At 40.3% G+C, this 24466-nt stretch overlaps 3 protein-coding genes and 1 non-coding gene across 4 annotated transcripts in view; 2 read left to right on the top strand and 2 right to left on the bottom strand.

The window, feature by feature from the left end:
* Positions 1–24466, bottom strand: part of LOC106658108 (neuropeptide SIFamide receptor-like) — a 66262-nt gene that overhangs the window by 13139 nt on the left and 28657 nt on the right. The window contains exon 2 of the mRNA XM_014379927.2: positions 9208–9307. Within this exon, the coding sequence (XP_014235413.2) occupies positions 9208–9307 (100 nt within the window). The remainder of the gene's footprint in view (positions 1–9207; positions 9308–24466) is intronic.
* On the top strand, positions 308–2732 carry LOC111693826 (glycine-rich protein-like). The gene is made up of 2 exons (XM_023459633.1): positions 308–418; positions 1903–2732. Exons 1-2 carry the CDS (start codon positions 404–406, stop codon positions 2347–2349), a joined length of 462 nt encoding a protein of 153 aa, XP_023315401.1. The 5' UTR covers positions 308–403; the 3' UTR covers positions 2350–2732.
* LOC106658104 (histidine-rich glycoprotein-like) lies at positions 3824–5236 on the bottom strand. Its single transcript, XM_014379924.1, has 2 exons — positions 5225–5236; positions 3824–4234 (listed from the first exon to the last, which is right to left on the bottom strand). Exons 1-2 carry the CDS (start codon positions 5234–5236, stop codon positions 3824–3826), a joined length of 423 nt encoding a protein of 140 aa, XP_014235410.1.
* Positions 8396–8614, top strand: LOC111693845. The gene has a single exon (XR_002763499.1). It is a non-coding gene; the product is annotated as a small nucleolar RNA U3 (small nucleolar RNA).

Consider the following 24466-nt stretch of genomic DNA (forward strand, 5'->3'; position numbering starts at 1 on the left):
CGCGCGCACCAGGGAAGGATTATCGCGCTCGCGTTTACAGCTATATTCTACACCTATGTGTGTGTGTGTGTGTGTGTGTGTGTGCGAGCGAGCTAGCTAGCTTATAGCTTACAGATAGTCCAAGGTAAACAATGATGCATCGCGGCGTGGCTTTACGCGCGCGAAGCTCATCCCCCTTTGACTATACGGATCGCTGTGCTGCGCGTAGTGGTGAGCCGCTGCTGCTGCTGCTGCTGTTGTTTTGAAGCTATTTGCCTATAAAAGACGCGACGCTCTCGGCTCCGGGATTCGAGTTCGGACTGTGCTCTCGACGACGGATTATAAGCTCGGCTTTTCATCTCGGCTCTATCTCGAGTTTCTCTTGTGCGACAGAGGGATTATCTGCGTTTAATACACAATCGCCATGCTGATGAAAATCGTGAGTACTTAGCGATTGTATTATAATGCCGCGTGCAGAGCTTGATATCTTACGGTTTTGTTGTTGCAATTTTTAATTGAAGTGATCGATTTTTAAGATTAAAATGATACTCGATCGTTTTTAAAATTTAATTGATTGTGTTACTTACTTATTGCATTTTACAAAAAAAAAATTAATAGTTGCATTTATGAACAAATTTTATAATTCATTTTTATCTGTATGATCACTTTCCATTATTTTAATTACGAGAAATCAATAACTTTCGTGCTCTCAGTTTCAATGTGCATATTTATGAAATAAATCGTATTATTCATTTAATTATCGAGTAGTGTGCAGATTCTTCCTTAAAAATCTTTTTAACTGATAAATATCGCACTCAATACGGCAATCAAAAATGATTATTATGTATTTACATTCAATTAGTATGGGCTGAAAATCAAATCATTGAGATTTTTCTAATATTATTGACCAATACTTCAAAATATTCAATTAATAAATTTATTTATTGAAATTAATTTGCATTAGTTTGAATTGTAAAAATATCCAAATGTTTGTACTTTTTTATTTTATTAAACTTATTAAATTGTGCTATTTAAACTTTAATTTTGGTTAAATTCGCTTACAAGTAGAAGGTAACCAAGCTAATAAATAAACGATTGGGTTTTTAATGATTATTTAAATTTATGATTAATTTATGATCCAATCATTTTATAATATTCAATGGTCAGAGCCGTATTTTAAAATATCAGAAAATTATCTCAAGTTAATAAAACAGTCACGATCATTGAATGTCATAAAATGATTCTCTGCACCGATCGTCCATCTATTGACTTGGTCACCCTAAACTTTAGTTTTGCAATTTTTAAAATGGCTTTCGAAACAAATTAGAAATATAAATCTCGCTCATTTTAATACGACGCGATCAAACACTTAAATTTAACGAAGAGATACAATCTCGACGTGGTACATAAGCATTCAACTATATAATTTTAATTGACCGTTGTCCTGATTCCCTCGCTCTCTCGGCAATGCAAAACGCGCGTCTCAATTAGATTCGAAACGTTGTTCTTTTATTTTTTTTCATTCAATAATAGATATCGCGAATCGAGCGTCATACAGGACACAATGGATTATATAGTCAATAAAAGCGCCGCGATTTATGTAATCCTTAAGGCCGATTCATTGTTTTCTTTTTTTCTTCTCTTCTTCATTCATTTATTTATGTATATAGACACAAGAAGTTATACCAAGTTCTCGATTCTTACGTAAAAAGCTCGGGTGATAATGACAGCACATGAAATAAGTAACAACCTAACTCCTTCACCTACATACGCCGTATTATATACACTTATTGTTGCACGTTTGCGCTCGAGTTAGCGAGTGCCGTTATACACCATGCTTATAATACTACGTGTTGTTGTTTCGCGGCACGTATTATGACGCATCGAACTATATCTCTCATTCACACACATCTCTCTACGCAGGTGATCTTGGCCTTGCTGTCCACTCTCGCGGCGGCGGCGCCCAAAGCAGCCCCGGCCCCGGCTCCGGCACCAGCACCAGCCCCAGCACCAGCCCCCGAGCCGGTCGCCGCCGCGTCGGCCTATCCACCGGTGTACGGCGGCCTCGGCGCCCACTCGTACTCGTCGGTGCTGCACTACCCGTCGTACGCCTACAGCAGCGGCTACCCGTACTACGGCGGCAGCTACGCCTACGGCGGCTACCCCTACAGCTACAGCTCGCTCTACAGCGGCTACCCGCTCAACGGCTATCCGGCGCACGGCAGCGGATTGTACTACAGGAAGCTGGGCTACGGCGGCTACGGCAGTGGCTACGGCTACGGCGGTTACGGACACGGCTACGGCTACGGCTACGGCTATCCCTACAGCTCGCTCAGCAGCTACAGCTATCCCTACGTCTCGTACTATTAGAGCTGTATTAGTATTTCGTACGAAGTTCGACGATAGACGTAAACGTGTGTATCTATATCTCCGCGGCGCAACCGAGTGAATCATCGTAATTCGTGCGATAAAATCACTGCCAGAGCTCGGTTTGATCTTTCTAATGCATTTGTACACACACACTCGCGTACGCGTATATTGAATTCACAAAGTATTATGTACGTATAGGCGCGCGCAATTATATACGTATAACTGCTGCTGCAGTTATATTACATAATACGAATTTTGTACACACACACAAGTCCTGCGCGACAAGACTCATGCATGCATTTACGTAAATTTATACACGCACACATAGATGCACGCGATGTATGAGTGTGTGTGTAAAAGTGTCGGATTAGAACGAGCCGTAAAGAGAGAGAGAGAGAGAGAGAGAGAGAGAGAGACGACTTTTGAGGATATGTAAGTATACATGTATAACGCGAGTAATGTACGCGGAAGCAGCAGTCTATTTTCCACATGTATCGATGTTGTGCTTTTTTTTATACTTTCGTCGACTCCAAAAAGTTGTCTTCTCCACTCTCTTTTTTTTTTTTGTCTGAAATCTTGCCACCCGCCTCACCCAACGAAGCGATGTTCACGAGGTTCGCTCGATCATCCTGTTTTTTTTTTTTTACAATGTAATTTATCCATGTCAATTATGTGTACCGCTTCGAGCCAGATACCACACGATTGTATTCAGTATTCCTTGTATAACTCATTATAGTTTTTACATTTTTCAAGAACAATAAATTTTAATTTATAATACCTCGAGACAACATTTTTTTTTATCATTTATTGTTCAGATGTTATACTTTTGATGAAAAATTTGACTACTTCAAATGGAACAATCTATTTCCGTTGATTCTGGAGATCCTTGCTACAAATGCTAATTAGCATCGATAAGAGTCTCTGCAGACGAAAATTATTTGAAATATTCGTACGACCAACTGGTTTGTTTTTGGCAATTTTTCTATTGAAGTTATGTTAGAATATTATTGCGCACTTCAACGCGCAAATACTACTTCAGGCCTTCGCCGCTAGACGGCGAGTGGGCTGGATCTGTGAATCTGCAAGTCGTGAAGTCAAAACAATCGTATATAAGTTAGACAACTTATTTTGTCATTGGCAGATGTTACACATTTCTTGGTGCTGACATCATAGTGCAAATTTCAATGATCGTAAAACGATATTTCACGAGTTGAAAAAGTTTTATTAGCGAAAAATTTGATGGATGCAAGGGATAACGAGGACATCACAAAATAAGGTTCAACGTGTCGACTCTCTCGGCTTTTAAGGTATATTTTTTCCTTTCTTTTTTTTCGTACAAAAATAAATATGAAAAATTAAAAAAACGCTACAGTCCAGCGTTGATCGAGTAAACAAAAAAAAAACACATTGACTCTCGACGCGATTTTTACAAAAAGTATCGCCACTTTTTTTTAAGCTCTCGGGGCGTTGGGCCCTAATGCAAGCCATGATGATGATGCTCGTGATGGACGGGCACGTAGTGGTCGTGTCCGGGCAGCACCGTCTTGGTCACGATGGGCGCCACGTGTACGTGGGGAGCCAGCGGCTGGTGATGGGGGATGTGCTCGTGATGATGAACCTCGTGATGGCTGACCAGATGGAGCGGCTCGACGTGGGCGTGATGATGCGACACGATCGGCGCGTGATGATGGATCAGGGGCGCGGCGTGATGCAGCGAGACGTGATGGGCGTGCGAGACGGGCTGGGCGATCACAGCCACGTGATGCCCGTGATCGTGGCTGACGACGTTGGGCGCGTGAATGTGGCCGAGGCCGTGGTCGAGGATGTGGCCGGTGAGGCCGCCCGGTCGGGCGCACACCACCGACACGAGGGCTGCGATTACTGCCTGCCAGGACATTTATCGAGAGAAATTGATATTGGCTCTAAAGTCGAATTATTCGTTTGCAGCTCGGCGGACTGGCGATCGTTAACAATCTTCTCTATTGTATAAGCACCGCGAAGAGATTTAAAACCATTACAACGTTACCGCGTTATTATGTACTTTTTTCCAAGCCGTGCGTGTGATGTATAATATTTCAGAAACGCGTATACGTAACGCAAAAATCGATCGCAATGAGAAAATGTTTTTCTCTCTCGTCGCGTGTGCATTATTACTTATTATATCGTTATGAATCTTCACGATAAAAGAGAAATTACTTGCGATTTTAAAGCACGCGAAAAAAAGTACTTATCTCGTCGCGCCAATTATCAATTTTCGCGCGCGAGTTTCAATATCCTCGCGGTGCGTGACACGCGATCGCGTCACTCGTGTGTGCGTATACGATACAATCGATCCCGGGTGAGCTCGATCGACACAATTTATGCATACACGCGCGAAGATTTATTAATCGCGCGATCGCCGAGCCCACGATTATGTCTCGCTCGTTTCTATGCACACGCGCGGGCTCGAAATAAATTTCAGTCACTATTTATTTTTTAATCGTCACCGCGTCGTGAGTATTATTATCCCCATAACTATATGGCTGTGTCGAAACACGAACGTATACACTCGCATGTATTTGAATACGGCTGCAAGGAGAATTAGGAATGATTATTTCTCACGGTTATTTCGCAACTCTGCGACAAATTTGCGTAAGAGCCCGTCACGTTAGCGAGTTCGCGAAACGGATAGACACCCATACATTACATTTGTATGTGTTTGTCGTATATACGTATATTCGGTATGAAAAAGACTAGTTAGTCGCAATTCGCGTCGATGCTGTTTCAACCGATGCACTACCCGTCGATATTATTCCGATGTTTTTTTTTCGAACGAGCGAAAACAAAGTATTATACGTGACTATCGCTGCCGATGAACTGCGCTCCCTCGACTTACCAACTTGAACATGTTGATTTGGGGAAGTCTAAGAGAGAGAGATCAGTCGATACGGGCACACACTACACGAGTACACCTAGGCAAGAGACAGCGGGATACTGCTTGTCCAGATCGGCTGGCATTTGGCATTTTATACCTAAGCGCCGAAATTAAAAATCGCACAGCCGCTCTCTTTCTTTCTCTAACGCCGCACAGTGCACATTAGTGACGAATCTGCAGGTAAAACACGGGGGGTGGGAACGGCCGATCGACCAATGAGCCGCTGCCCCCCTTGGCACACATCTACATATAGGTATATGTGTGTAAGTGTGCGTGTGCAGTTGCACCAGGCTCGCCTGGTAGTCTAATCGGTATATTATATATATAGCTGGGTCCCATACGCGTATACGCGTCGCAACTATAGTATATAAGGCTCTTTGACAATCGGCGCACTCCACGGCGACGAGCCTATATATATATGCGGCGCAATTGGCATCGAGATGCTTTCGCAAACGGCAAAAATTGCGACGATCGCGCGCATAGCGGACAAGTACACACATACGGAGCATCGTGCGCGAGGGACGATCGGCAAAGCTATGTATACAGTTTGCAGCACGGAGATCGAGCGTGTGGGCAAATTTTTCCCAATTTGCACAACGCGCAGACACTGCCGCACTGACTATTGCCGAAGCTATTTCCAAATAAAAATTACAGCTCTGCAGCGCGCGGCTCGGCTCGGCTCTATTATTGCGACGACGTTTTGTGCATGTCACTTTGCAGCGTCCTGGATGCGCGTGTGTGCAAGTGTAGACATCGGTCGCAGCTGCAGCGCGACCATCGCCATCGCAGGATCGTGTGTATAATGACCCTGTTATAAATCAGAGCGCGCGCGCGCGAGACTCGAGCTAAGCCAAGACGCGCATTACATACGCTGCCGCGTACGGATGTACTTTATATGCGTAAACCCGCGGGTCGACAAAATTAATTATCATACCGATCGCAATTGTAGTTTTTCCCTTACATTTTATTATTATTATTATTTTTTTCTTCTCAAACGCGAGATTGCATCAACGTGCAGCAAACGTATGGCAAACATCGTATCTACTACGACGACGACGAGGACTCTAGTAGCCTATACCTTACGTAAAACATAGAGCCAAGCTTTCGTTAATTTCTTCAATTTCTTTAAACATTAAATTAAAATGCATTATGTAATATCGGCCGTATCGAGAGAGAGAGAGAGAGAGAAAAAGAAAAACTTTTGTACGAATCTTGCATAATGGAAATTTAACCGCGCGCGGCGCACTGCGTGCGTTGTAGTATATACACGCGTTTGGAAGAATGTTGATTAATATATGATATATTATACGAGTGTATTGTATATTATGGGCCGCGCGATGTTTACATCTGTATACGTACGATGAGTCGCGGCTATAAAGCGATTCTGCAAACTATAATGGGCATCATCATCGTGTGTGCGTGTGTGTGTTGCGTTGTATCGAGTATATCGACGTTTTATGGGGATATTATAGTATCGACGCGTTATTAAAATACACACCTCTACTAAACGGCGCGTCGATGCATCGCAACGCGCGGCTGAATGAGCGATTATATTTTGAATCTGTCCGTAATGTATCTCTATATGTATTTCGTATGGCTTCGCAAGTCGATGCATATACGGTACGAACATTTTTATTCGTTTCTCGAAAGTTTTTTTTTTTTTTTTACGCGCTCGTATCTAAATGCCAGATCGCGAGTTCTAGTCTCGTTAAATATAAAAAATTATATTCATTTTTCCCTACCTATATTGCATTATGGCCGGCGCGTACGCAACGCGTATCGTACGTACACGCGGTATAATCCTTCTCCGGCTCTTTCGTATATTATATCGAGCGTACGGTGCAGGTAATTGAAATATAAATAATTAAAACGTCGAGCGAGTCGAGAGCTGCGAAAGATCGCGTGGATTGCTGCACAGGTTGTGTTGGACGAGAACACAGGAGAGGTACGGGTCAGTCACAGAAACGCGTATTAATAATATACATAAGCATACATGTATTGCAAAATAATCGCGAACGAATATCCATAATCAAACGAAATCGAGGCGTACTTAAGATCCGCGGCCTTATTTTTTCTCGCGTGTGCTAACTTTACAGGGGCTGCGGATACGCTAAACACGTGCGTAATTCGTACGCGACGACGATCGTAGTATAATTATAATTCAAAAAAATAATAACATTAATAATCATAACGATATGTTGCCTTAGCTAGCTGCTTTGTGATGTCGCGCTTGAACTGCGTGCGTGCGGTATTTTATGGAGTCGGCATTTTTCAACCGGTGTTTCGCAAATAGCGTATACACACAGGTTAAAACACATTGAAAAATAATCCGCGCTATTTTCAAACTCATGACAAATTGACACGAGTTGAAAATCGTTACGGGAGAACTCGCGATCTATCCGTAATAATACGAATATCATATGAGCAGGGTTATATTCGAGTATATATGGATGCAACGCGTGGGCGGTCGCGTTACACAGCTGAGCAGCGTAACGTATGGGTATATACATACATTTATATTATTGGTTAGCAGGCCAGCAGTGCAACACGGGCGGCTGTTGCCGATAAACCTGTTCGTACGAAACTTTCGATATATATCCCGGCGGGTTCGTTTATAGAGAGATAGGCGTGTGCAACGACGACTATGGTGAATGAATGCACGTTGCACTGCTTGTATATAGTATTGCGCTCTATACACACTTGCTGTATAATTCGATACCCGATTGATTCAGGATCGAGCCGGGGAAATTTTTTCGAAAAAAATAACAAAGCAACCTAGGGATATGATTGAAAATGTTATAAAAATTACCTAGTAAGAATTAATTTATTGCGTCGTAAAATTTTTTACAGTGTGTCTCGACTTATTTTTCCAAAAATATAATTTTTAATTTTTTTCTATAAAACCATACGAATAAAATTGATCGATGAATGAGTCGAGCGTGCGCGCCACAACGCGCGCCGAACCAAAGCGCACGCGTGTCGTCTTGCGCATTCACAGCGTCGAGCATCGAAGCGACTCGAATAGTTCACGATCTCAACGATACGTGGCTACGACCCGTTTTTCTATCGCTACTCGCAAGTGAAACATCAAAGTTTGGCGCTTAAGTACTGGGGCCGTTCGTTCGATCAGACAAGATCATACTTCACAGGATCATTTCTGTAGTGTATCTTCACAGACTCTCTACCCAAAGTAGGAGTCGATGCAGCCACGAGGATGAGACGTGGCTGCCCATTCTGAGCGTGAGGCTGGCGGCCTCGAGCTTCCCATTGCGGAGGCTCGGCCTGCCATCGATGATCGTTCTCCTCCGAGTTTCATACTTGGGGGGATGGATGGGTAGCTGTCTGAGTGGTTATGCTTATATTAATTCAAAAATAATTTCTTAAGATTGCTATAAGGGATCTTTTCATATTTTAGCTCATTTGTGATTTAATTGTTTTTTTATAAGATCAATATTTACATTTAAATAACCATGTCCAGTTCATTCAATAAATTTTGTTTCACTTTTTTATGTACAAGTAAATCCTAAACGTTAATTATTGAGCAAAAATAGAAACACACCCCTCAACCTTATTCAATTTTTTACATAATCTATCTGTCAAATAAAAAAACCTACTAAATATTGATTTTTCTACGTAAGAGAGCTTCACGCATCGATGATAATCACGCATATGTCATCGACGACGAAAAGCGCGCGCCGTTTTACACACGCGGAAGTGTCGAGAGCCCGATTCTGACACTTACAAGACACGCGTACGAGAAGACAGTGAGCACATTTCGTTCGAATATTTCCTAGCAGTTCGACGAACGAAATGAGATATTTTTTCTTTTTTCGACTCGCGTTTCGGGTATGTGCACGCTTTCGTGCAATTGCATAATATTGCGCGTGTGAATATGGGAAAATTAGACCGATATTCGTCGAAAGGTTCTTTGGAAAATTACGTACCTGTCCAACGATACAGCAACTAGACTGTAAACTGAAGCTGCCACGGAGACGCCCTGGATGTACGGTACTGTTTTACACATGAACCAACCTAGAACCCAAGCTGAAATGAAAATAAAAAATTACAAATTATTAATAAACGTATTCGAAGTATGTACTTGTTTTATTATTCAATTTTCATTGGAATCAACAAGAGCAACAAACAGTGTGCCGGAGGTGCGTTGGCGAGTAATTTAAAAATAATTACTCGACATCAACAGCTGCGACAGCCACACACACACACACCCAGTAAGTTCAAGTTCAATGTCGCAATTTTTTTCGTAAAAAAGGAATTTAAAAAAAAAATACACGAGATGATAAAATTAGTTATTTACACATCAAGGGCTGGTAGCGGTGTGGATACAGTCGAGGTGTGTTTGCATCGTTGGGGCGCTGTAGTCGCCGAGGCCGCGTAGCGGCCGAGGCACTACAGCGTCTCCAACGCTGCAAACACGCTGAGACGTATCCACACCGCTACTCAGCCCTTGTTGTATAAAAAATTTTTCTGCATAAGAGCTCGTTTTGAGAACTATATCATGCATAATTGTTATGTTCCATTTAATTTCTTTATAGCACTCTAAACTAAAAACTGTGACTTTGCCGCTAGTTTTAGGCTCTCGTGTACATACTGTATATGCAACTTGTGTGGATATGTTTTTTCTGAAAAACGAGGGGTTACATAAAGCACTAGTTGTTCCAACTTGAATCTCATTACACTGATTTTCCTAGTGTCTTGATGAGTAGAGTCGGTATAACATCGGTCACGCTGCATTTCTTTCCATTATTCAGTTTCTACTGCTTCATTTTTACAGTCATCGTGTTTGGTGCGAACACAAACATGACTTAAAAATGACATTTCTATCTCATGTAGATATGTTTACATTCAAGAAAGAGAGGTTAAAGGTAGCGCTAGTCGGCCCGCCACTTTGACATGTAGCAGACAGCACAGGCTACACGCACGCGAGCTGAGCGAGTCGTCTTGGCTCGAGTCTGCGGGATCGCATACAGTCGAGGAGAGCAGCGCGCTACGTGGCGACAATTCACACTTCTCCTCGACTGTAATCAGGGCTCCTCGACCTGTATTCAATTGATTTCAGTGCGAGGAGAAGTATGAATTGTCGCCACATAGCGCGCTGCTCTCCTCGACTGTACGCGAATGCGTTACTCACTGAGCACGCTCAGCGCGAAATCAGCCTCAAACGGGCGTCGAAAATGATGGAAGAAACAATGATAACGCCCGGTCTTTCGATCTACGAACTGGCGACCCGTTCAGCACCCGAGGAAGCGGCGAAGCTAGTCACACTTTCGGATTGCTTCGATTTCGCACGGGGAGAAAATTCTATATGGTTACATAAAATGCCCATTTCAATATACTTTACAGATCTATGCCAGATATTATCGAGAAAAATTTTCCGGCGATGGACTGTGGATTTTTTCGTGGAGCTGACGAGCCAACAGCTGCCGATTCTGTGCTGCGAGAAAATCATCGATCAGCTAATGAACGAAGACTTGTATCGTATTTGCTTGGCAGTTACTAATTAAAGCTTGTAACGACTCTCTTATTATAATTTCTTAAACATTAATTACTATCAAAATAAATAAAAAATTAAGAATCTTTCCATTTGCTAAAAAATGAATAATTTTGTGTTGGCTGCTTGGCTTGTAATGGCTCTCTTATGATTATTTTTTTAACCACTATTATTATTACAATCAAAATAAATATAGATAATAATTCAGAATCTTTTCCATTTGCTAAAATTAAAATGTTTTTGTGTTGGCTGCTTGGTTTGTAATTGCTCTCTTATTATTATTTTTTAACCATTACTATTGTAATCAAAATGAATAAAAAAATTTGAATCCATTTGTTTAAATTTGAATATTTTTGTGTTTCATTGTGTTTTATTTTTAATCCAATTTTATTTCCTTCGCTCTGTAATATCCTTCGTTCCTAGATTAATCATCCAGTCCTAAAGATAACTGGTTTACGCGTTCACTGACACATGTACAACCTCTTTGTATACATCTGATCCGCTAATAATTTATTTTTTTTTAGTTTTATTTTTCAACCGATCGGCGCATAGATTGTCGGTCAGTCGTGCAACGGCTATACTAATATACATTTTATATTTTTTTTTCTAATTTACACGCAGTCGAGTTATTTTAATGTTTAGTCAGCCTTGAACAGTACAAACGCACGCGGGCACGCAACTTCTCGGGAATATTACATCAGTTTGGGGTGCGAAACATGAATTGCATCAATTGGAATATATGTATTAAAATACCGCGGGATTAACGACTATTGCTCTATATCGAATAAAGTGCAATATTTTACGTGGTTATGAAAACAAGGCTAGGACACGACAGCATCGGCATCTCAACTCGTGTTGACCGTCCGGCGCGAGCTTTTTGTCTCAGTAGTAAGAATAACAATATAGTCAGGCATGCGACTACGATACATCGTACAAGATATACTAATTCCAAAATAATTAGTATTATTGAAAGACCTGGTTCTCCACGCGCAGGGTAACGCGTCTCCATTTAAATTAACACACAAAAGTGTCACTCGTTCGTGGAGAGCGTCTATATACACGACGAGGAGTCTTATCTCAAGGCCGCGCCGCGTGCAAGTGCACACACGAGTCATATAATATTGGCCGCAGGAATAAAATCGCTCGCATTGTATACGCATACAAGGATTCGGATTTTTCTTTCTTCCGTGGCAGTTGTGCGCGCTTTCACGCTGTGTAAACGCCGTGTGCTGCGGTAGCCTCGAGCGCGAGCTTTTTTGTCACAAAATCGCGGTATGTGTGTGTATGAGGGAAGGCAAGAAAGTAATCGCTGCCATACCGCACATCCATCTCTTTTTCTGCTCAATGTCACGTGCAAAATGGTATATAATGTTTACCCACACAGACACACTGTTGTACGTATTCTAATGCATGCCGTGCCATTGGCGACTCTTTTGCCCGAGCGAAGTAAGTACCGGACGTTCGCGGTTCGAATCGAGCGCGAGTTATGTGTGCGCGGGGGGACGCATAAAACGCACGCGCCAATATAATATTTTACGAGTTCGCAGCTTTGTCTATAAAATACTTTGTGTGTGAGTGTCTGTGTGTTTACCCTTAAGAAAGCTTGCTGCAGCCTCCGAGGAAGCTGAAAGAAAGATAAAACGAAGAGTGGGAGAGAGAGAAGAGCTTTTAAAAGACTAGACGGGCGAGTTTCTTTAAACGTATGTATGAAAAAAAGAAGAAGAAGAAACTCGCCTCTGCCTTGCACGACCTCTAAACGTGTACTGCACTTTTGAAAATTGAACTTTCTCTCTCTACTCTACTCTCCTAGCGTTTAGCTTCCTGCACGAAAAATACATCACGTAGTACACGCGTGTATTCCGAGAGAGAGAAGCTACCTAAAAATATTGAAAAAACGAGCTAAGCGTATAACGCGCGGGCCGTAGTACTGCTTCTGCTCTTCCGCAATAGCTCGCAGGAGCCTCGTACTCACCACTTTCTGCACCTTTGACCTCCGCCACTCCGAAAAAAAAATTGGAGGCCACATTAGGTTGCGTATCATTGAAGGTCTCTTTCTTTCACTTTTTCATATTCGCTATTCGACTAAGTTGCCAAGAAAATATATCGTATGTATACTCGCGAAAAGATCATAACAAGGATCATATAATGCTGAAGAGTATAGTCATAAATATGATACATGCCGGACGACTCTAGTGAAAGAGTTGAAAAAAAAACATGCGCTGCGATCGTCGCGAGCGAGATGAGAATATAATGGAAATCGCAACGTCTCTACGTTATAAAAACTTTGAATCTTTTACGATCTCGCTCGCTAAATACCTATCGAGACTTTTAAGACCATAAAATAGCGCAGTTAAGTAGCTTGAGAACCAGTGAACTTGATTGAAAAAATTACTCTATCGGACCATAATATGTCGTACTGCCGGTATGTCAAATCGCTCGGCGTAAAAAAGTATTTCACGTGCGCGACACACATTAAACGACCTGACTCTCTCGCGCTATTGGCATTTTCGAATCGAACATTATTACAGCGACCGCCGATGGAAAATGGCCAAATTTCAGGTTTGAATCGTATACGTTAAAGGCATCGCACTGCGTGTGCGAATTGCCCGCACGGGATCGGCGGTGCGAACGATGGCGAAAAAGTGACTGGGAGAAAACAAATGGGGCGCCTTGACAGAGACATTTTTGGAAAAACACGTTTGGCACTGGTAGTATTTAGCTCGCCGTGCGAGAGCATTTTTTTTTTACGACAGATAGATGGAATTGTCAAAATTCGTTTACGCGCGTGCCTGCGTATATATCATTATACCGTGATTTTCTTGCGATTTTCAAGTTCCAGGCTTGAAAAACTACATTTTATTTATCCGCGATATTCATAATCGCGTCTGGCGCGACGGACGACGAAATTCGTAACGCAACTTGGAATTGCGCAACATTTTGATACGATACCTAATTTATGCATATCGTATTATTACGCGCGTGAAACGATTGCCGATGCAGCTTCCTGAAACAGAGATCCAGAAAACCGCTCTAATACCGATCCCTTTTTGCAAATTTTCTACGACCCTATGTGCATCATATCGTCTTTCGTACTTTTGACATTTTTCTCACAGAGCTTCGTAAGGCACGCACTCATATACACACGCACACACCAAAGTTTGCTGCGGCGCGTCATTCGCATTTCCGGAATCCAATCAAAATGCCGAGAGAGTTTAATCGATTCTCCGGTTTACGTCTCGCGAGCGCATTAGGCGCGATATTGAAAATAGGTGAATACATTATCGTGTGTACTCCGGTGGCGTGTGGAAAATTTAGAAATTTTCACGATTTATTTAAAAACTTTCGACTTCATTGTTCGTAACTGGTTAAAATATTTCATTAAATGAGGTCGTCGATTCTTTAATTTGAGCGTCTACTCGCAGACACCCCGGAAATTATGAGATATATTTTACGGACTCAACGAATGAATGAAAAAAAAGATAGGAAAAGTAAACGTGAAGCTAATCCGAATATCCGTATTGCATATAACAATTAATTGGCATTAGCGTATACATACACAATTGTCTTATTGATAATCGCTATAAACCAACCAATCCCGTAATCATAACTTTATGGCATTATTTACAACAGTTGAGCGCGTATAGTGCGGGCACACGCAGCATTTATACAATTACATAATTATATCATCGACAAACGACCGGCGCGGGATAATTCTATACTCGTGCAACGAGTCGGCGTCTCGCTCGAATATATATATGTGTATCGAGTGCGCGAAAAGTGAATGCACAACTGCCTGCCTGCCGGGGTACACGAGAGTAGTTTGCAGTTTTGTACACGCGTGAGTAACCTGTATAATTTATATTTATTTATAAACGTGTGCTGTGTGTGTGTGTGTGTGTTTAAGTGGTCGCGCGCCCGAGACTGTACTATACGGGAATTGGAAAAAATGCGTGACTACTTTATAAACGTTTAATGGGAGATCAAGAGTCTGGTCTGGACAGTATATTTACGTGTCAATGATGTATTAATGATATTGGTCCGACTGTGCCGACCCACAAAAGGAAAAAGATGTGAAACTTTTGATGATGATTTTATGTGAACGAAATTGAAGTAAGAAAGAAATTAAAATCCAGACATATTAGTTGATTTTATTTTTTTATGTTTATTTATTCGAACTAGATAGAAAATGTGCAACATTGAAAATAACACAAAATATTGAAAAAAAACTGCAAATATTTTTGCCGCTTAATAAATATGCTATGAATCATTATCTGCTTCGCTTATTTTATCTATTTTATAACAAGAAAAAAAGATCCTTTACTGTTCTAATTACTTTGGCCTGTTGCAGCCATACAAATCTGAATTAAATCTTGATTCATCAGCTTTTCGATGATTTTTTCACAGCAGAGAATCGGCAGTGTGTAATGCGTCAATTCCATGAAAAATTCCAGTGCCCATCGCTGGAAAAATCTTCTCGACACTTTTTCGCACAGTTGAATGACGCAAATACTACCAAGGTTTGCTGCTGACTCCGAGAACTCATAGTAGTCCTCATATTTGAAACGTTTCGTCGCTTCTTTGGGTTGCAACCGGAATACGTCGTATGGCAACATATTCGCGGAATACCCGACACCGTAACAATACCAAGGCACCCGAAGATGCTTCGAACTATTGAAAATTTTCAACCTATCTAAAAATTTCACGATAGTTAAGGCGCCGCTTCGGTCCAGCTCGTATCCTCTATTCTCGAGACGTTCGACGATCATCAGAGCGGCGGACGCTAGTCTAAGTTCTGCATTTAACGAAGAGTTATGCGCCCGAAAACTCGATGACTTGCCAAAATAGTACTCAGTGGGAAAAATGAATTTAGACACATCAGCACCGTGATCCAAGAGCAAATCGACCATCCGGGGCGAAAAATTCGCTACGGCCCATTGCAGCGGTGTCCGACCCAAATTGTCCAAGCCGTCGACCTGCAACGTCAGCTGCATGTTATCGCAAACCTCAAAGAATGTCTTTATAAGCAAATTATCATTGGGGTATTCCCGGCAAATGATGTGCAGAATAGTCGATCCATGTTGATAGGTTGAATTCGGATCGGCGCCATTTCGAATCAGGATTTCGATAGTCTGTTTTTCATCAGACCAGCAGGCCGTGCCCAGAGCGTATCGTAGTGGTGTCCAGCCGCGTTTGTCCCGAGCATCGATGTGCAACGGCTGATATTTTGCTTCGCTGAGCTTGAACAGCATCCTCGCCAAGTTTCCGCTTTTGGATTTCTTGGCAATAATATGCAGCGGAGTCGATCCATCAATATTGGCTAAATTTGGATCTGCGCCATTCCTCAGCAACAATTCGCATATCTTGAAATTAGTACATTGCAGAGACAAGTGAAGCGGCGAATCGCCTGTTTTTGGTACGAGACAATTGGGATCCTGGCCGAGTTCGAGAAATTTCTCGACGGCGTCTTCACACTCCCACCCGCAAGCCACATGAAAATGTGTAAACCCGACCTCGTCGGCGTAGTTCATATCGTCGCCCCAGCGCAGAAAGGTATCTATTTCCAAGCTGTAGCAAGAAGGATACTTACTCGCGCGCAGAGGCAAAAAGGTATCTAACTCGAGCGCAGCGGCAAAAAGGTATCTAATTCGAGCGAGAAGCAAAAAAGTAGCTTATTCAAACGAAGTGGCAAGAAAGCTTTGACGCGCTGAATTTAGGTTGGCAACGCAGCCGTAAATGATAAAATATTGTTTTGTATTAGAGCAAAAAAGACGAAAAACATTTGAACTAGTGTAATGAGTTACATCTATTTGAAATGCGAGCAAACAAATCAATCTCACCATAATTTCGACTCAATTTGCCACTTATGGAGAACTTTGTATGTTATGAAAGGAAAGTAGAAGTTATCGGCTTTACATATAGCTTTGAATTAAATGTTGAATGTTGAATGTTGAAACAAAATTTTATCATTTACGGCTCCGTTGCCAACCTAAATTCAGCGCGTCAAAACTTTCTTGCCACTTCGTTTGAATAAGCTACTTTTTTGCTTCTCGCTCGAATTAGATACCTTTTTGCCGCTGAGCTCGAGTTAGATACCTTTTTGCCTCTGCGCGCGAGTAAGTATCCTTCTTGCTACAGCTTGCAAATAGATACCTTCCTGCGCTGGGGTGACGATATCAAATCTGTTATAAATTTGGAATAGTTTATAGATGGTACAGGTTAACCTGCGATAAAACGCATGATGCACTGGTGTAGTGCGACGCAGCGATGGCTTTTCGCCTTCGTCTACGTCGGGCTCGTCCTTGTAGCCGGATCTGATCACAAAGTCTATAGGTTTTGCTACTTCAATGAACCTATCATCGTGATAAATTACGCACTGTGTGAGAAGCCAATCGATTTCTTCCCGTCGAAAAAAGTCTCGGAGATTTGGAAGTGGCCCCTTCCAATTTCGAACTAAATATTCAAAAACCTTATAAAATTGTTCTCTCTCTCTTTCGTTCTCCCAATTGATCCTTTCACGCGCACTTTTTAACATGGACAAAGACATCTTCGTGTACACTCACGCACAACAGTCACTTAAAAATGAAATATTTTTATCAATTGCTACAGTCGATGCGATCTTCCTTTGTTGTTCAAGCTACGGGGTCGCAACGTGTACTGAGTCTAACCAATCTGATGTGAATTACACTGTAGCCGCGTTTGACCGAGGGATTCCCGCACGTATCAGCGCAGAGCAGCAACGCAGCAAAAATGAGCAAGCGGATTCTCGCCACCGGCTGCGAATAATAGCGAGCGAAAGACTCTCTCGGATCAGTTTACAAATCGTTCCTCGGAATTCAAAGTGTGCGTTTGCTTATTACGTCTACATCCTTACTTATAAGTACCAAAAATAAAGAGACCGTATGAATAGTAGCGCGTTAAATATGCATTATAAAGCCGTTTTACATCCGGCGAGTGAGATACATTAATCGAATAATATTTGCAATGAATATCGTTTATTAATAAATATATCGCAGACACGCCTCATCAAATTCGCTCATAAATTCGATATTACATGCGCGTTCGGGGCCGGTGCGATACAACACGTTGCATTTCTTCCTGTAGTCGTACTCAGTTAAGTACGATCGGCGCATTCGTTACGCAGATCTAGTATATATAGACACGCCGTGTTTATCTTTAAGCTGGACTAAAGCACACATTATTAATTACAACGAGAAATTTTAATGCACACATTAATGGAATACATATTCTCGTTAAATCCTCTTAAACGGCCGCGATTTCTTGGCGCAGCGATTAGAAGCGTTACCATACATCGAATATATATGCTGTCCCAAAACATAATCCTCGTACCCGAGCAATTTATCATATACGGTGATCGGTAAGGAAGTGACCCAATGAAAATTATCGAGAGAAAAATGCAAGTGTGTAACGAAAATATAATCTGTCAATCTATAGTATTTACAAAGAAAGAAAACAGTCTTAGGAATTTTCGTCGGTCACCCCGTAACGCACACACGCACATGACAACGAGGTTGTTTTGTCTCGTGCTTATATTGTGCATTATAATATCTCATTATACGTATGTCCCGCACAAGATTCGGTTACGTAATTTGAATAGTTATGCGTCTCTCTCTCGCGGTTCGCCTTAATGTGTACACCGCGCCGGGCCTCATAATGGATAAATATTATAGCCAACATCGGCGCTCGACTATTATGTTGTTATTATAAACACGGGACATATTAAACTTAATAACTATATAGGTATGAGTGAAAATGGCCCGTATACGTGTATACGTGCACGTATACAACGACTCTTATCAACGCGGGCGCCACGACATTCTGTACTATATACTTTTCTAATTTCTGTTCTGCAATATCTAGCTGTGTGTATATATAGTCGCGCTGAGCGGACGCAGATTCACAGCTGCTCGTGTACACGCGCGCACATATATAGTCCGAGACCGGTACCATGTAGGCAAACGCCGCGAGTGAAAGTAAGAGTAGCGCGAGTTGTGTATACATAAACCTATGTATATGCGTCTCGCGCGCGTATACTCGAAGATACTCGCGCGCTCTTTGTATCTATATCTACATATATACATGTAATCCCACACATACGCAGATATACTTTGTAACCGACAAACTAACGTGCGTGCGCGCGCGCGATGATAGACGCGCGTGCCGCCGCTGCCACGCGATATTCAGCGCAACGCGTAAATCAAACATCCACAGTAAATATAGGTTGTACGGTGTGCGCGTACAGCTTGTGTTTTCTCCCGTAGCATAGCCCATTTTATAGAAGTGTACTTCTGAGGCTTTATGGAAAAAAACGGAGTATATATACGTACGCGAAACATGTGCGCGCGCGCGGCCAGCCTTCGCAGCTTCTCGCGCGACTGTTATATTCACGCAAGCGCGTTTATAATATGCCAATGTGTTCCTGTCAGATTGGGCGAGATGAATGTCGAAATACTCCTCGTAGAAAGATGAGCTACAATGTATAACAAGGATCTCCCCCTTCCAATTCTGAGAACGCATGATCCTTTATATTTTAGGAGTTGGAGAAATTTTGTAAAAATCTTTGCTCCAAAAATGGGACAATTAATGATATATAGTTGAGAGAGAAGGGAAAGCAGGGGTTTTGTAAATCTTTCCAATTCCAAGTCCAAGCTTTCTTAAACTTTTCTTTCTAAACGGCCATTACGTAGTATACATAATGGCGGGAAAAAATATTTTTCATATCGCGCTACTCGTGATCCCGGGATAAAGAGAAGAAGGATCGCGCGATTCTCGATGCGCTTTCGCTCTCATCGAGCTGCGTGTGCGGCTGCATTGGTTCGTATAATGCAAGCTCGCGATATCGAAAAACCTTGTTGATCCGGACGACGATTCGTATTATACTAAGCTGCAGCTCGTGTCGGTATACCGCCAGCGTCGGCCGCGCATGCAGCCGTGTCCCTGAGCTTATCTCATATTTTTGGCACGAGTGACGATCCTCTTTAAAAGCTCGAGAAAGAGAGAGAGAAGAAATACTGATTCATGGACGAGTAAAGCATTGGCGGTGACGAGCAAAGTCGTGTGCGAAAGAGGGAGAACAAGAGCAAACAAATCTGAGATTTGCACCGAGCTTTACGCGTTATTTCTATTTTTCGATATAAAAAACATTGCGTCTTATGTAAAATGTAAATGAGGTTTTTAATAAGTGAAAATTTCGGAATTGCATTGGGCACAAGCAGTGAAATCGTGAAATCAAGTAAGAGAGCGAGAAGGGGAGGTATTTAAAACCTTAGTTTACAGTTTACTATTGAGAAAAAGTTTTAAAAAATATCTTTAGTGAGTATTTTTGTGCAATCTTTTTTCGTGTAATGTTTTAACTGTGCTCGAGAAAAAATTTATCATCATTGAAAAATGTTCAACATTTTTTTCTGTTCACATAATTGTCAAACAAAAGTGACGGATTAAATTACGTTTGAGATATGTTAGTCCGTACTAATTAAATCATAAAAGATGAATGAATACACAAAAAAATTGATATTAGAGTACGATGCTGTTTCATTAGAAAAATAGAATTATAGACAATTTTGCGTTTATGAAAAAATAGCAAAAATTGCTATTACTCGTGAGTTTAATAATTTTTAATATTTTTCATTCGTTGAAAAGGTGTGGGACAAAAAAATTACAAGAGTGCCTTTATGTTTAGAATCGGTTATAAGGTCCGAAAATATTTTTTAAGTTGTAATTTTTTTTTTAACAAAATTCACAAAAAATCGTTAATGCAAAAATTTGTTTTTCATAATTTTTGAATAAAAAAATCTATTGTAAAATTTTTTTTGGCATTTATTAAATTAAAAATATAATTACTGCCATAATATAAGAGTGGTAATCATATTGATTTTGACAAATATAGAAAAAAAATTTACAATCGATTTTTTGAATTATACATCTTTAAAAAAATTTGAATTTCGTGCTCATTGTGGGTGGAGCTCCGAACTGATCGAACGGCGAAGTCTCCCGCCAAAAAATTCTCGCGCGTAGATATTACGCGATGAAAGTAGTCTTTTTGAAAAAGTTCTGTAGCCTTCTGTGTCTCAGTGTCTTTCTAGCTGTATCTGTGTGCGTGCCTAAAAACACTTATGCTCTGAAAAAATTGTCATAGTTATTGTCTACTAAATCCGACTGTTCCAGTAATCCGAGCAAGTGACAACAGTAGTGGCTGCTACTAGATTTTTCGGTTGACACCGCAATATCTTAATGATAGTGCTGCTTAATCAAAAACTAATAAAATAACTTTAATAGTCGGTAATAGTGATGAATATAATCGCCTGTACTACGGCGCTCTCGTGACCACCACTTATAGGACTTATAGTGCCGGCGACGATTTCATGTATATAGTGTAGCTTCGTGCACGTGTGCAGTTACATATACGTTACGATTTCCTGTGTGGTGGCGTAAAAAGTAAATCTGAATTATCTCGACGACTACGGCAAGTGATTTCTTTGTGCTGCAATTGTGCGTCAATTCGCCTTCAAAGATTCGACAATTTTAAGTGATACTTTTTATTTTTTCTACAAGATAAAATCTCGTAATACTTTGTAATCATGTCGGATGAAGAAATGAATGACGTAGATTTCATGGCAATAGGATTCGATCAAATGATTTCACCCGATGCTTTCGTTGATCTGCAAAGGGTTAATGCTGTGGCCGTAACATTAGAAGGTTCAGACATACAGAATATACAATCATATGACCTGACAGAATTGACCTCGCCGGTCAATAGTTATGGTGAAGCTAAATTTATTCATAGAGAAGAAAAACCTGGGGAAGTGATTCCAATAGGATATGAAGTACTGCAGGAAGCTTCTACGTCAAATCGGTATTTTGATCCCCAGCCAACTACTTCAACAAGTAAAAATCATAATTTGAGAGCCAGATCGGAAAAAAGACAAAATAATGATGAAAATATCAAAAGGCATCGATCGTCAAAAGGAAAAAGCAAGGAAAATAAAAGACCCAGAAAAAACAATATACCAACACAAAACAATGTGAACAATAGTAAAACAAACAACCAAAAAATAGCTTCCTCTATGGAGGAAGCAGAAAATCAAACCCATTGTATAAATTGTTGTCAGCATTTGGATAGTTTGAAGGTCTACTCAGGTCATCCCAATAACGCACTGGATCAATTTGCGGTAGCGACTGATAAGCGAATCATAATAGAAGGAATTGATTATGAAAGTTCGGCCTTTAAAATAACTGCTTATAGGTAAATACAATTTTTAAAAAATAAAGTTTAATTATATTTAACATCTTATTGTTTTTTTTTAGTTTTTACTGTAAAGAAAAGCATTTGTGCCGCTTCGATACTGGCTTAATAGAGAGTGGTGTCGATATTTATATGTCTGGCTATACCAATGCAATTTGGTGTGATGATCCATCAATTGAAAATTCTATACCTACTGCAGATATTGGACCCATCTCGGCATGGTACGTAACGGGATTTGATGGTTCTCAAGATGCAGTAATATCTGTTAATACAGATACTAGTGAATATTATTTGATACAACCATCTGATGAGTATTCATCATTTATGAAACAAGTCAAAGAAAAGGCATTCTTAAGTAAGAGTGTTATAGAGATACTTTTAGAAGATCCAGAATCCGAATATGAAGATTTGCTTGCTAAATTAAATGTATGTTCGAATGAGTTAATAAAATAATTTATTAATCAAATAGTTACCTTAATATTTAATATTACGTATTTTAGATGATTCCATCGCCAAACGGAATATCAAAATTGACAGAAAATATGTTAACAGAGCATGCTCAATTTATTGTTGATCAAATTCTTTCATTTGATGAATCTGCTGATGAGGGTGATGTTAAATTGATTTATGCCCCATGCATTAAAATGCTCATTGATTCGCCCGGTGTGATTTTTAATAAAAATTCAAAGAAAGCTGGAAAAAAAATTTCTCAAAAAAATGAAGGTGGTTGGAATGCTATGACTCGACCATCTTATAAGCAAAAAAAGCTATCTTTGACAAAAGCAACAACCACAGAATTTGTGGACAAATTTTTTGAAAATTTTTTTCCAGATCAAGAAAAAAATATATCTGACAAGCTTGTTCTAAAACGTAGGAGATGTGGAACCTGTGAAGCTTGTTTGGAAGTTGATTGTGGAAAATGTGCCTCGTGCAAAGATAAGCCTAGATTCGGTGGACCTGGCACTAGTAAACAAGCATGCCTAAAACGAAGGTGCCCGTACATGGAAGTAATTGTAAGTTATATCTTGAATACTTTTTTTTCTATTTAATTTTCTCAAATATATTTCTCAGGACTCTATTGACGTTGAGGACGAAAATTATGATGACATCAGTGAATCAAACAAAGTCACTGAATCAAGCATAGATATTCACCGAAAACTTTGTAGTTCATTTAAAAAGAAAGCTCATGATTCTATCGAATGGATAGGAGAACCCCTTGAGGGAATTTTTTTTTCTGCTATTAAGTTGGATTCGGAAGTTATAGAAAAAGATGATTATATTTTTATTACGCCAGAAGATTCCTCTATGCCTATACAAGTAATGAAAGTCAGATATATGTGGGAATCCTCAAAAGGCGATAAAATGTTTCATGGTACCTGGTTGTGGAGGGGTAGTGGAACAATTTTAGCAGAAACTGCTCATCCAAACGAACTCTTCATGGTTGATCAATGTCAAGATGTGCCACTCATTTATGTTCAACAAAAAGCTAAAGTTCTCAAGTACGATTCATCAGAACATTTTGGTAATTCAGAATCTGCATTTAATGTAAATATTGTTAAAAGTAATCATTTTTATTTTTCAATGATGAACTTAATTTTAGGAAACAATACAGCTTCGATCAAAGAGGATGAAATATTTTATCGAAAACGATATGATCCTGTTCAAGCTAGATTTGAAGATCTTCCTAAAACAGAATTATTTGAAGATGTGCCGAATTGTTGTCCTACTTGTTTAAAAGGTGCACAAAAAAATCTTCCAAAACCCATTGATAAAGAAATCGAAAAAGGGATGGTGGAATATGCAAGTTTCACTCTTCACAATGAAGAAATAAAAGTGGGTAGTGGAGTTTATTTGAAACCAAATACTTTCTCCTTTAAACACAACAATAAAGGTGACCAAGTGGAACCTGTTAAAACAGCAGATGCTGCGACATACTCTGAATTATATAGAAAGTCAAATAATTTAATAAAAGGTTCAAATTTCGATACCGTTGAACCATTTAATGTAGGATATGTGACTCGCATATATTCCAAAACCCAACCCCAACGTGTAAGAAATGAAAATTTATTTTTGGAGGTAAAGAAAATGTATCGCATTGAAAATACAAAATCCCCAGTTCACAGTGATGACTTGAATAAATTGTATTGGAGTGACGAAGGTATTAATTTAAATTAACATTAATTTTTACATAATAATTCTACTAATACTTTATTTTTTTTACAGTATGTACTGTTAAACAGGAACAAATCACTGGAAAGTGCTATTTAATGAATTCTGAAAATTTAGAAGAGGGAACTGATTGTGATAAGTGGTCTTCTCTAGGACCAAACCGTTTTTATTTTACCCGTGCTTACGATAGTATAAACGATAAGGTGGTAGATTTACCCGATCATACCCTGGGCATTGGACTAATACACACAAAAAATAAGACATC

Source organism: Trichogramma pretiosum, unplaced genomic scaffold (assembly GCF_000599845.2).
Source record: "Trichogramma pretiosum strain Unisexual culture from Peru unplaced genomic scaffold, Tpre_2.0 scaffold127, whole genome shotgun sequence".
Taxonomy (NCBI): Eukaryota; Metazoa; Arthropoda; class Insecta; order Hymenoptera; family Trichogrammatidae; genus Trichogramma; species Trichogramma pretiosum.